This window comes from Mus musculus, chromosome 1 (genome assembly GCF_000001635.26).
Source record: "Mus musculus strain C57BL/6J chromosome 1, GRCm38.p6 C57BL/6J".
In the NCBI taxonomy this organism is placed as follows: Eukaryota; Metazoa; Chordata; class Mammalia; order Rodentia; family Muridae; genus Mus; species Mus musculus.
In genome coordinates, this window is record NC_000067.6 from 105742699 (window position 1) to 105757108 (window position 14410).

Sequence of the window (14410 nt, forward strand, 5' to 3'; positions counted from 1 at the left end):
TCACTGCTTCAGGGGTGGATAGCTGGTACCTACACTATGGTTTGAGACTTATAACTTAGATACAAAAGCAAAAACTTGATCAACTTTTCCTTACGTAGTTGGCTTTATTTTTTCCACTTGTTTTTAAGTTTTTGTTAAGTGTATTTGCTTGTTAACCTAAATTAACAAGGCTGGAGAGATGGCTCAGTGGTTAAGAACACTGTTATTCTAAAGGTACTGAGTTCAAAACCCAGCAACCACATGGTGGCTCACAACCATACATAATGAGATCTGATGCTCTCTTCTGGGGTTTCTGAAGACAGCTACAGTGTACTTACGTATAATAAATAAATTTTTTTAAAAATTACTGCAGAAACAGAAAGTGAGATCTTTTCTTAATAAGAAAATTTCACTATAATGGTTTTGCAGTGTGAATCTACTACCACAGGCCATTTTTAATCACCCTAACAATTATTGTTATTGTTCACCCTAACAACATACTCCAATTTTAATATTCTATTTCTGATTTCAAGTTGCTAGAAAGAGTGAAGATGCAGTTGGCTTCTTTCCTGGAAGACCCTCAGTACCAAGACCAGCATTCTTTGCATACAGAGGTCATCCGAACATTTGGCAGAGTCGGGCCTAATGCAGAACCCCGGTTCCGAGATGAGTGTAAGTGACCTTTCTACCTGTTCCTCATTGTTCCATCACAGCCAGGAGCTTGTCTGAGTGTCAAAGCCTTGCTGTTCTTTGTTTTCGTGTTCTAAAAACTATCCTGGAACTGATCCCTGTTGTGTTCCTAAATACCAGCTATAAAACACTGAGTAGCTCGCCACCTGTAGTTGCTTAAGAGACTTTCTTAATCAACATTTTATGGATGCTTTTGTGCTTCTAAAGCACAGTCACGTTCTTACTTATCCCTCTTGGCATGCTGCCATCCTGGTACACTACTTTGTTTTAATTTTCAGTGATTAGATCTATGTAATGATATGCTAACTCATTTTCTCTAGATTCTACTTTGTATCCTTTATAGTGGCCCTCATCCTTCATAACAGTTTCTTGGGTGGCATCAAACCCACCCCAGCATGTTTGGTATCCAAAAACATGTTTGTTATACACTCTAAAAGCATGTTTGTTATCACTGTGATAGAATTTTATGGTCCTATTAGTTTTAGGAATTTGCCATCCTTTCTAGAGGATCATAGGATTGGCCACTTAAGTCAGTGTGGTTTCTACTGTAATAGTGTATTCTCTAATAGACTGTTTATTATATAGCCAGGTTTTTTTTTAACCAGTTTTAAGATCAGAATGATCAACAAAATATATTAAGTTATTGGGACTATAGTGCCCAAAAGGTTTGTGAGGGCATGGGCACTTACTAATACAATGAGAGTCTCTGCTCATTAGGTGAATGTACTTATAATTAGTTAGCCAACCAACAGAACAAGATTGCTCTTCTAGTTATGAGCATGGACACTCTCAGTGTTCCAGCACCACATTTACATGAGGTCCCAGTCAAAGCTCTGAAGGTTGACATTGAGACAGTAGTTCCTTTGAAGGAGAGAATAATTCCTAGCACCTAGATTAAGGAATATGCTAAGTAACAATGGGTCTTTGGCTTATGCCATGTGGTTGAATCTAGTTGCAGGTAGAGCATTGTGTAACCTACTTACATATACCCACAAGGGAGATTTGGGAGAAGAAGCCATCGGGATCTCCGTGAGCGTGCTGTGCAACAGTTCCTTTCATGGATCCATGGAGGCTTTGTCCTTTGTAATTCTAGGCTGACAGTTATTTCTCAGAGCAAGCACTATCTGTATTTCAATGTCTCCTAGAATTTTTAAGAACTGTAAAAAGCAGATCTAATATGTGATAGTTTTATTCATGTAATAGATGCCTACCTATTAAATATGTAAAAATTATGTAATAGGAAACAAAAAACTTTTTCTTTTCCCATTAGTCCCAAAAGAACAGTTAAAGGTAAATTTAAGAAAACCTTTAGTTGAATAGATCTAGTTAACTGTTGTCTCTGATACCTCTTTAAAACATTTTTAGGGAAAAAGGGAAATTTGATTCTTACCACCCCTACCCCTTTGGCCTACTTTCCTGTTCAAGGGGCTTTTACCTTGAGGAATTTAATGTCAAATCTGTAAATATGACTTACAGTGAAATCAAGCCCATATCAAAAACAATTCTATATTGTTAACTCTCCATATTTATAGTTAATCCTCCTGGTACTTAAAGAAAGAGTAGAAAAATTGGAATAACTAGATTATTTCTCAGTCTCTTCCTTAACTAACATTAGTTCTTTCAGTAGCCCTGTTATTTCCCAATTTTCCATTGAACTTTAGGTCTTGCATCTATTTGAAATTTTGTTTTGGGGTGTGTATCTGTGTGTGTGTGTGTGTTTGCCTGAATATATATCTACATGGAAGCCTGGTACCTGAGGAAGCCAGAAAGGAATATCAGATCCCCTGAAACTGGAATCAAAGATGATTGTGATCCACCATGTGGGTGCTAGGAACCAAACCCCAGCCCTTTGCCCAATAAGCACCAAGTGCTCTTGACCACAGAACAATTGCTATAGTCCCTTGCTTCTATTTCAAACATCAGTTGTTTTATCTAGAACAATTTTCAGCTACTTGTCAGGGCCACTAGGAGTGTGCCATCATACTTTGGAGGCTTTCTAAAGACCCATATAAATCTACTTTGGTTTGAGTTGGCTTCCTTTGGTTTCCATACTCTGCCTGTCCCTGAACTAATGACAGTCTCTTGCCTCAACCTCCAAACACTGGGATTCCAGTCCAGGTTTCAATCCCCAGCTTCAGATTCTCTTTCTAGATTTACTTCAGGTCCAAGCATTTAAAAATGTATAAATAAATAAATAAATTTCTTTGCTTTAGCTGTTGTATCTGCCTTAAGATCTTATTTGAAAGTCTCCTAAAATCTAAATTCTATGTATTTATTTTATTTGCTATTTTAAATCTTTGCCTAATCACACTTGAATAAAAGACTTCTTAGGTATTGTATCTTATTTTTCTTTCCCACTGAAGATGAATTTTAGAATTATTCCCACCCTGGTTATGTGTTATGCTGTGTTCCTAGACATAAATTTCCTTATAAAAGATTACCACTGCTGTGTGTCTTGGTTCATTTGTTTATCATTTTTTCCAAATGGGAGATTGGGAGGTGAGGTGAAATCACCTGTCCTCAGAACTAACTGGACAGTAGCTATAGTGATAAAACCTCTGAAGTGACAAATCACTTAACTTAGAAAAACATACATTCTAGCCTTATAAGAAAAGGCATAATTATACATTGTAAAGTATGAGAGTTGTGTATATGTGATTGTGATAAAATTTAACAATTTCTTTTTTCTTTCCCTTTTCAGTTGTTATACCACATTTACATAAATTAGCCTTGGTGAACAACTTACAAATTGTAGATTCGAAAAAACTGGACATTGCGACTCATCTTTTTGAAGCCTACAGTGCACTCTCCTGTTGTTGTATCCTTGCTGAGCTGAACTATATTTGCTGATATAACCCACTATAAACCAGTGTAAACCCACAGAAAACCCAGCTGTAAAAATTGAGTAGACTTTTTGGCAGTTTTGATTCAATTTTGCCACAGCTGTTTACCTATCTCATAAGTTTTTAAAGTTCTTTTTAGTCCTCTGTTTATATTTTATAAAAATTATAAAGCCCTGATGAGTTTCCTACCCTGAGCTTTACTATACAGTGAACAGTAAATGCAGGGCAGAATGAATCTAGGCTTTCATGTTCTGGTATTGGATTTTTCAATGAATGTTTAACTTAACCAGTGAGATTCTATGAATTTCTCTTAGAGAAATGTTACTCTCTGGAGAAGTTCAGGGCCAACATGGTAGTCATGTCTATTAACCAAACCGGGAGAAAATCAGTGGTCCATATCAACCACTAGACTATAAATGATTAAACCAAGGCTTAAAGACTATAGTGACAACTTCTGCTTTCCATAGTTAAAAGCAAAACTGAGCTGGAACAATGAGCTTCAACTGTTCTGTTGAATCTTCTGTCTATACTATGTTTAGTAAAGAAAAACTAGGAAGGAAGTGAAGATGGGCCAAGTGAACTCTAGTCTCTGACTCTCAATAAAAGGAGAGTTCAAGAAAAGGAAATAAGGGGTTGGGAAGGGTGGAGAGCTGAATTCTCAATAGAACCACAAAAGCAAATTCTAAGCAAGTAATTAGAGAATTACATCACAGAAAAAAAGAAAAGAAAAAGATTAAACTTCCTAGTGGTTCTCATAGAGAAAGTCAGGTGCCAGGAAGAGTTTCAGAATACTGCAGTTCTGTGTTATATGCCAGGTCACAGTCCTCACCAGAGGGAGCAGGTCATTTGAAATACGATAAGGATGTTCTCCTGATTCATCAGTGCTGGATTTTTTTTAACTCGAGTATAACCATGGACGGTTGCTTTTGTTCAGTCTATGGGACTGTTAATACTCAGGAAGCAGGGTCCACTGCTCTGGACTATTACAAGTCAGTAACTGAGGACTGATTACGCATGGTCTACCTATATGGACACCATCAGCCATGCTTCTTATAATGTAGATCATACAGTAAGCAGAGGTCTAATATTTTAGTTTGATAACTAAACTCTGTGTCCTTTATAAGTTCTTTTCCACTAAAAGCAGAAGTCACTGTCACTCCTGATTCATCTTGCTGGATTTTTCAACTTAGAGAAGATAGAGGAAACAGATGAGGAACTAATGTTGTGAGTTGGCAAGGAGGAATCTTTTATGAAGAAGTGACAGAACTCTGGTGAGAGAAATATGATGGTGTGAGAATTAGTAGCTCAGCTGTGAAAGGGTCCGTTAGAAGTTAAGCAAAAACTAGTGTAATTTAATTAGCTAATAGTTTATAAAGAAATATGCTTCAAGGAAAGGGAAAAGTATCTGGACAACTTTAGCTGTGTAAACCAGAATTTTAAATAAGAAAACCAATAGTTTCTAAAGAACATAGAAACTTATACAGAGAAAGTGTCAAGTATTTAAGTATGTATAAACTATTGCTGGGATAGATAAATAAAAAGCCCCTTGCCAGGACAAGAAGGGGAAGAAGAGCCATTTTAGAGTAGCTCCCATTCAGTCAAGTACTGGGTTTGTTGTGCATTACTCCAACCTTACTTGAGTCAAGACTATAGCTATTAAGAAAGTCTCATTGCCCAGGTCTGTTCCAAAGCTGATTAGAACAAAGCTTCCTTGCAGAACTGACATAGGAAAGTTACAGGTAACAATAGGCCTAATAGCAAATCAAATGTCATGACATGCTTGAAGGACCTTAAAAATGTTTAAGCTGGAGAGTAGATGGCTTAGGAGTGATGAGAAAATTTGACAAGGTGTGTGTGGCAAGGAGAGACGAATGAATGCAAGTTGGTGCGCATGGAGGACAGCAGTTAATGTTGGGTGGCAAGTACTTTAAAGGAAGTTACAGAGAAGGAAGGTCATATACTGTATATATAAGGGATAGAGACAGGTTTTACTAATAAAAAAAAACTTTATTACAGAGCTATCCAAACTGCAAGAGCATGTCTTATGAATCTCTAAATGTCTTCTTGGCAGTCAGAGGTGTTTAATCATTTACCACTGAGGTAGAGTTGCTTTTAATATAAGATAGGACTAAATGATAGGCACATTTTCAGTCCTTGAAAATTTGATTTTATGAGGAAAAGATAGTCCCAACAAGTGAGTTGAAAGAATAACTTCCCTATTTTCTGTAAGTCTGGCCATCTTGAGCCTCCGTGCCTGGGTTTCAGTATTTCACTTTCTGCTAATGCAAAGGTCACCGCTTACATCTTGGAGGTACTTTCCCAGTATCTAGAAAACAAGTCTGTACAGTAATTAAGCTGGAGCCCTCTGTATCATGTATATATTTAAATTATGCATGCAAATTGTACACAGTGACACAGCACAAGTGCATGTGGAAGTCAGAAGATAACTTTCCAGAGTTGGTTTTCTCCCACCTTCGTACTTGTGTCAGCAATGGAACTCAGGTCACCTCAGGCTTGTGTAACAGGTGCTTTTAATACTGAGCCATCTCACTGGCCCTGTCTATATTTTAATAACTATTGAATTTACAAGTTACGCATTCATTATAAGAGCTTTGTTTATGACCATAGTGACATTTTCAAGGAAATAGTAATAGATCACATCCCTTTTTTTCTTAATTAAGTTCATTGTTTAAAAATTAAGCCAGTTTCATAAATGATCTCTTCTTTTTTTCACTTGAACATGGTGTTATTTTACACAAGAGCTACAATAAAAATATGCCCGAATTGATGTGAACTAATAAGATGAATTATTTCTTGATAAATGTGACTGCTTTCTGATTCTTTTGAATCAACTAAAACTCAAAGATGGCCAGGACCTAAAGTAAATTGAATGTATTCTGGTGTCTGATTCATTCTGGACCAATAGAAAGTCACCTTAGCAGGTGTCAAAACCAAACAAAAAAACTCATGTGACTGGAGAGAAAGCTGGTTTAGACCACTGGCTGCTCTTGCAGACCATCTGTGTTCAAGTCCCAGCACCCATATAGTGGTTTACAACCATTTGTGACTCAAGTCACAGGGGATCTGATGTCCCTTTCTGGCTTCTTCAGACACCAGATGCACAAGTGTTACGCACAGATATATGCAGACAAAAATATCCATACACAAAATACTATTTTCAGAAATAAACAAACTAGGGGCAACTAGTATCCCATAGACAAGTTATTTCAACCTAAATCATACACAAGTGTTGTCATTGGTTGGGCTGTCACTTATGTGAGGGCCTGCTGGTTATAGATGAGCATAATCCTCAGTTAAACCACATCCATAATGCATAGTGGATCTTAAAAGAGAATCAAAAAACAATCTGATGATAAATAACCATCTCTTTGTACATGTTTACATACTTCCTTCCAATCTTTTGCAGTTGTCTTACATATAACAAATAGTGATCTTATAAGCAACTTGCCGTTAGGTTGTTACACAGCTTTCAACTTAGCTGTGATGAAAGTGTGCAAGCGCATGTGCTCATCGTGTGAAGGCTAGAGGTCAACTCAGGTGGTGGTCCTCAGGAACCGTCTACCTGAGTTTTGAAAAGTGTCTCTCACAGGTTTCCTCCTCTCTCTCCCTCTCTGATGCCAGGATTGCAGACATACCATTACACCACAGTTTGGAGTTCAAGTTCATGTCCCCATGCTTGTACGGAAGCACTTTATCAACTGAGCCTTTTTCCTACCCCACTGGAAATGTTTTATATTTCATATTTAGAATTTACTTAATTTAACAGATTACATAATTGAATGTTCATCATCATTATTTTATTTACATAGTATTTAATTAATTTATAGAATGTTAGAGTAACAGATAACACCAAAATAAATAGAAATGTGAGAATACACTTAGATGAATGTTAGTATCAACTTTCCCCACAAAGGCACTGTCTGTGAAGGAAGTCTGACACATGCTGTTTGCTGTGCCTAAGCACTATCTAGAAAACATTTTTTCTATATGATCTCTTCTCTGTTGGCTGAGGTTTTTGGTTGGTTGGTGTGGTATTTCCTTGGGGAGTGGGGTTCTTTTTTCCCCCTTTTTCTTAACTATCTTTCCTCAGTCATTTCAGAGGATTTAATGGTAAATCACTTCTTACCTGGCCTCAGATGTTTACGGACTGACATGGAACATCTGTCTCCAGAACATGAGGTAAGTGCCTGTGACTAGCCGCGCCAGGTTTATGAAATTTAGCATCTCTCTTTATTCACTCTTTTCTCCCTGGGTGAGGCAAGATTATGGCAGCCATGCTTAACACTTTTTAAGTCTAGCTCAACATAATTTTGTGAGTGTGTTTACTAGTTGTAATACTTCAGGTTCTTCAATATCTTTGAACCTCTACAACTCTCTAAAGTAGGAATAACACACTCTCCTTCACTTGATATGAGGAGAATTTAATATGGAAATTAAATTTCTGTGGGATATTGACTTCAATCCACTCCTTCTTGCCTATCCACTTCTGTCCACTCCTTTCCTTGCCTATCACTTGTTTCTAACTCTCCGATTCTATTTCTCCCCAGCATTCTGTACCTACTCCTGACTGTCACACTCTTGGCACATAAGCCTACTTGCATGTCAGAGCCTTGACCCAGCCTCTTTATAGGGGTCCCTAACACTTCATCCTCTTTTGGTTTTTACACTTGTTTAGACTGTGGTTTTTAGTATTTGATAATGTTAATTTTATTTCACTAAAGTAAGTGACTTTTCTAATCAGGTTATTTTAAGTTCCATGATAAAAGAATGTGAACAAAAAGTAGAAAACAAGACTGTCCAAGAGCCTCCAGGGTAAGACATTTATTCTTTTTTAAGGCTTCTTCAGTTTCTCTCTCTAAATTTGCTATCTATAGATATAATGTTTTGTATTATTTTGTAATCACTTCTTTGGAAGACAAGAAAATTATGCAAGCCAGGTGTGGTGACATATACTTTAATCCCAGCAGAAGCAGGCAGATCTTTGTGAGTTCAAGACCAATGGTATGCATAATGAATTCCAGGACAGTCAGGGCTACATAGTAAGCCCCAGTCTCAAAAAACACAAATTAAAGAAAATTATTCAAGTCAGCTTTTTCTCAAGTATTGAATGAAATCATAAGAACCAAAATGAGAAGCGGTGACCTTTTGAAGATTGAGATTTCTAGTCAATGCTTTGTACCTTCCCTCTAAATATTCTGATGCAATCTTGAGGAAGGGTGCATGCATGGGTGTACAGTATGTGTTTTCTGACAGGCACAAATATGCAGTGTCACACATGGAAAGATTCAAGGACAGCTTACAGGAGGCAGTACTCTTTCTACCATTCAGCTTCTGAAAATTGAACTTAGGTTGTCAGGCTTGATGACAAATGTCTTTCTTTCTGAGTCGATTTTACAGTTCCCAGCCTAGAAATCTTTATGTTTAAAGGCTTCCAGAGACATTGCTGGAATTGTGCTACTGGGTTGAGCCTTACCAGTCAAATAAGTAGTACCTATACATTTAGAATGGGAGTTTTCAAATGTGAGAGTGTTCTAGCAAAGCTAAATAGAATTCAGAGAGTCAATTGGGTTTCAAATGCAGATGTCTAACAGTAATATTGAACATTCGAAAATGGGAATAATTTACATGTGTTACAGATACTATTATTTTCAATGAAGAATTAAGATTTTTGAGCAATGAACAGTAAATAAAATTGAAACACATTTCGTTTAAGGTTGACCACAGAAATGTTTCATTCAGTCAGTCTGAGTTCTAACACATACAAATAAGCATATACATGTATGTGCACAAACACACACATAGCTCATGCTCCTCCCAAAGCTAGTACACATACAAGTCCCTTGGGAATTTTCCTCATCTTCTATGATGAAAAGAGCTTCCCAACACACTCCATCCAGTGTTTTACCTATAGTTCTGCCTCCTGTGTATTTGTGTTGAAATTGCTAGTGTGCACCACCATTTAAAACATAAATTCATTCTAAAATTAGGCAAGTTGATTGTAACTTGCCACACATTGCCCTTGGTTTGTTCACACACGTTTCCTAATTTAGTCCTCAGGACATTTTACAGTAGAAACTGCAAGCTCTGTTCTATAGACAAGGAAACGGAATCTAAATGGGATCTAAAGCATCTTGATCAAAACCACAATGCAGTACGCTGGGTTTCCTGTCTACTGCAGGACGTTTGTCAGGGCACTGAAAAGTTGTGCCTGATCAGGGTTCTCTTCCTGTTAAGCAGTGTGGTAAATAAGCAATCTTCAGCAGTCATTCAGATTGTGTTTACTCCCTGCATACTAGGCTGCTGGAGAAAAGAAGAAATGAATTTGTAAATCTATTCATTGAAATTAGTATAATTAGCTGCTCACAACATGCGCACTCGTGCACGCACACACAAACACAAAGAAATAGGTTTATTGGCACAGTGCAAACCTCACTGTGATTTAGTTTACTCATTTGGGAAATAAGTAATATCTATGTTCCAGACTTGCTGTAAGAATTGAATGACGTGATAGAGTTAAAAGAACTGCACAAGGCTAGGAGGGTAACTCAGTCAGCAACTGCTCGCCATGCTAGCTTTACAGGCCCCAGAACCAGTTTTGAGGTTTGATTTGGTGTGTTTCTGTGTCCTGTGTGTGTCTATGTCTGTGTGTGTCTGTGTGTGTGTTTTCGTTTTGGTTTTTTTCGTTTTTGGTTTTTGGATGTAGTGGTACCTCCAAGGTAGCAGAGACTTTATGTTTGTCCTGCCTAGCCAAATTAGTAATTCCCAGGCCAATAAGAAATCTGTCTCAGGTGGGGGTGGGAAGCGGTGGATAGCTCCTGAGGAACAAAGCATGCAGGCAAAAGGATAACCATTAAACTACCAACATTTGTAGAGTGCTATAATGTACTATAAGCACTTTGCACTGTGGAGTCCCAAAGGGCCCCATTGTCTAGATAAACAGCTTCCTCAAGGCCTCACAGCTGGAAAGCAAAGTCTGGCAAACCCTGATCCATGTGTGGTGTTAACTGCTGCTGCTTTTCATGTAAAAGAGCAAATCTAAGATAATACATAAAAATTTTTCATCACAAATCTTCCTTACCTTTGTGTGATATAATGATAATATGTCACTAACAAATGAAATACTGAAGAGTCCCCAAGGTGGCTCAGTAGGTTAAGGCACTGCCACCATGCCTGATGGTGGAAAGAACCACAAGTTGTCCTCTGACCTCCACACTTGTGCCTTCTCTTAAATTTTTAATGCTTTACATTCTTTTTAAATTTTTCTTTTCTAGCTCAATGTCAATTGCTGCAAGTTTAGTGAGTGAAGACACAAAGACCAAGTTTTTGAACAAAATGGGCCAGTTGACAACATCAGGTGCCATGCTGGCCAATGTGTTTCAGAGAAAGAAGTAGAAGCGGGAGGCCCGCCCCGGTGGACACTAAGATGGACCTCAAGTAGACTGCTCCTTGTACTTGAAGCGCTTACCTTTTGATTTCCTGACTTTATGTTCTTGTGTTATAATGTTATCCTAACCTCCAAAGATATTTGCACTGCTTTTAATTATTGCTGTGTATCTATTTCTTTGGGTATTATAACTGTGGTAATAGAAACTTGATTTAATGGTCTGTACCAAGTCCCTATTCTATGTTCTTATTTTTGAGAATAACTTTTATATATAATATATATATGTATAGTGAAGAGGGGTTTTTTTGCTTTTGTTTTTTTAATTTTTATTTTTGGATGGGATATTCACAAATATCTGTATTATACTCTAAGCTATTACAATGGTACTTAAAATAATGTAAATTTGAAGTCATTGTTATAAAGTAATAAAAGTGGAAATTACTTAAGTATTTAAATTATGAAAGAATAATGCAGACTTTTTATTATTTCTTAACTGACTAGAAAGAGCCACCAGCATTACTCTGTGCCTTTTGGACTTGAGTTTGTATGTTCTGTAGGAACTACATGCATTCCTTTCACACAGTATTTCAGGCTGCTGTGGTGAATTTGAATGGCAGATCCTACAGTCAATAGATAATGATGAGACTTACAACATTTCACATCTCTCTTGAGAATCCTTTAAGTGCTGTTTAGCCTCCCAACACATAGATGCATAGGATGGAGTTCCCTGAGGAAAACAGCACTTGAGCATGGTGAGGAGTAGCCAGGGTGAATTTCACAACATTTGTACTAGATTTAGATGCTCAAGAATAAATGTACTGAGAAGAGTTAATAATTGTTTATTCCCAAATTGAAATACACAAGAAAATATAATTTAAGTCTGAAATTTAACGCCTACTTCCTATAACACATTTTAGGATGCTTTCTGATGATTTAAACTTTGCAGTTTACTTTTTCATCCTGTATGAGAAGTACTAAGTAAGTTTAGGACATTTGGGGTTCCTTTTTCCCTTCTAAAGTGAAAGTGATGTTAGTTAAGTTATTATTGGTTTGTTGCCACCTGGTACCTTAAACTCGGTGGCTATTCCCATTGCTGTGTTTTATTTGTATAGTCTTACGTTGATAGACAGCCCCACTGGAATTGACCAATTGTCTACACAGCGACACAGAGTGTTGTGTATGAAACGGAGTAACTGGCTTAAGGGGTTAATGTGAGGCCTTACACAGTTGACGCATATACATGATTCTCATATTTATTGTGTAAATTGGCTTTAATACACTTGGATCACATTCACTTCCTGTGGAAAAGCTAGCTTTCCCATGCAGTCAAAGCTTATAAAGTTATTTGCCTTAGGCAAAGCCATTCATTTCTTTTACCTATAGTGAAATTATTGAATAGTAGTTTTTCTGAACTGTTGGATTCTAGGCATTCCTGAGAAATTGAAAGTGGCTACCTTTCATGTCAAAATGTTGATCTGTTATAAATAAATGTTTTGCATACTTGTTTTTGCTGTGTATTTTGTTTTCACTTTGAATCACTTTATCCGTACAAAAATAAATTATTTATTCATGAAAATACATTTTAGAAATCTAATCTCTATAAATTTCCTATTCTAATTTACATTTATTTAAAAGGATTGTGGCAATATAAAACTAATGTATTTCAAACATAGTTTCTAAAGAAAATGTTTATAATCTACTCTGAGCTACAGTGGAATACATGTATATTAGCTACCAGATGAATAGATAAAGAGCCTTCTGGTATCTGGAGATTGTTGCAAGAATCAGAGCAGATGACAAAAATCTACAGATGCCTATGTGGCAAAGCGTTTATAGCTATTGTTATCCTTCCATATTTTTTGAGTCATCTTTCCATTGCTGAAAGTGTCTAGAACAATGCAAATGCTCTGTTAATTATAATAGTATTTGGGTAGAGGAAATAATTTCTTTTTTAAGATTTTATTCTTTGAGAAATTCACACAAGTGTTATGATCTTATGTACTCCCAAAGGCCTCCCAGATCCATGCCCCTTTCTGTATCCTCTTAACTTAGCAGGGCTTTTCTTTCATTTTTTCTTTCTTTCTTTTTTTTTTTTTTTTGGAGGGGGGAGTATTTGTGTTTTGTTTGTTTTGAGGGTGGTAGTTGTTTTTTGGCTTGGTTTGGATTTAGTAAACCCATCATGTTTGGTTTATGCTGCCTTATAGTATTGTATGTGTAACATTCAACTGGAGTGTGGTCAACTTACCAGGGACTATACTTTTAAAGATAATTATTGTTTAAGGATTACTGCAGGTACAGAAAATGTAGGTGCTTGATATTGACAGTTTTTATGAAAATTTTTCAATCCGTAGTTAGGGAATTCATAGTAGGCCAGTATATTTCTGTTATACTTTTATTAATGAATCAAAATATTTAAATAATAAGGTTTTAAGAGGAAAACAGCTGGCACGCCATGAAGTATATCTCAAGTAACATTCCTTTATTTTAATTGTCTTACCTGTCACTAAGATGTCATGGTTGCGAAGTAAAGTGCGAACTCTTTTCAGATGATAGTCATTGATTTTAAGTTCTTCCAAAACACAGGAAACATTTGAATAGCAGGAGTATCTCTATATACAAGTTCTTGACCTGAGGAAGAGTTTCAGTTGTTTCTCTAACATATTTGTTGCAGTAATGACAAGCCGATGTTGGGCAAGAAAGAACGGGTTGACAGGAAGGCTGAGGGAGAATTATCATTAGAGTGGTTGCATATTTTGTCTTCTTTGAGTTGACATTTTACCTAAAAGTAGAAAAAATAGGTTTTGGCTGTGTGACAGAAGAGAGAAGAATCCTAAGTGCAAGTGACTTACTGAGCTAGGAAGACATGAAGAACAGCATGGGTAGAGTGGGGCTACCCACAGATGGACTAACAGGAGTGAATGATGCACAGTAGTGAAGCAAAGGAGCCCGAGTTTGATTCTAATTCTGTTTTATGTTTGTTAAATCTATGATGCCTGAGATTTGTGGGTGAAAGTGCCATTTAAGAAGTAAACTAGCTACACCTGCATCTCAGGAGAGGCCAGTACTGGACACAGTCACTCGTATTTTAATGAAATGAGAGTCTGGGATGAGTTATGTGGAAGAAAGAATTTAAAGCAACCTTGCCAGTCACACTTGGAAATTTCAGCAGAGCAAAAGCAGAAGGCAACAGTGAGATAGCACTAAGGCATCAAAAAGCAAATGGTGTTACAAGGAAGGGCTTCTCAGCTGCATCCATGGCTATGACAGCAGTAATCTAAGGGACTGTGTAGTGAGAATATTGGTTTCTTTAAAAACAGAAATGTTATGGGAATGTTTTTGTTTTAATCCCAGGTGTGGGATATAAGACTGCTTCAGATTGTTCATAGCAGCAGACTATGATTTGCCTTGTGTTCTGACAGGAATGTGATTTTGCCAGGTGAAGATAGTTTTTGTGAGTACATGGCTTTGGAATTCTGGGGACTCTTGAGAGGGT

The 14410-nt window shown here is 36.9% G+C and overlaps 1 protein-coding gene across 19 annotated transcripts in view; it reads left to right on the plus strand.

Moving 5' to 3' along the window:
- Window positions 1-12433, plus strand: part of Relch (RAB11 binding and LisH domain, coiled-coil and HEAT repeat containing) — a 91289-nt gene extending 78856 nt beyond the window's left edge. For 15 of the 19 annotated variants that reach the window (XR_001784197.2, XR_001784198.2, XR_001784195.2 and 12 more), the window contains 5 exons: window positions 513-651; window positions 3371-3487; window positions 7624-7712; window positions 8275-8345; window positions 10805-12423. Coding sequence is in view for 14 of the 19 variants with exons in the window: in XM_006529501.4 (XP_006529564.1) it covers window positions 513-651; window positions 3371-3487; window positions 7624-7712; window positions 8275-8345; window positions 10805-10925 (537 nt within the window). In the remaining 5 variants the exon portion in view is untranslated. Of the gene's footprint in view, window positions 1-512; window positions 652-3370; window positions 3488-7623; window positions 7713-8274; window positions 8346-10804 lie in introns of all 19 variants that reach the window. The other 4 variants (NM_173187.4, NM_029349.2, XM_006529507.4 and 1 more) reach the window with 2 other exon arrangements.
- Window positions 12434-14410: the final 1977 nt, after the last annotated feature.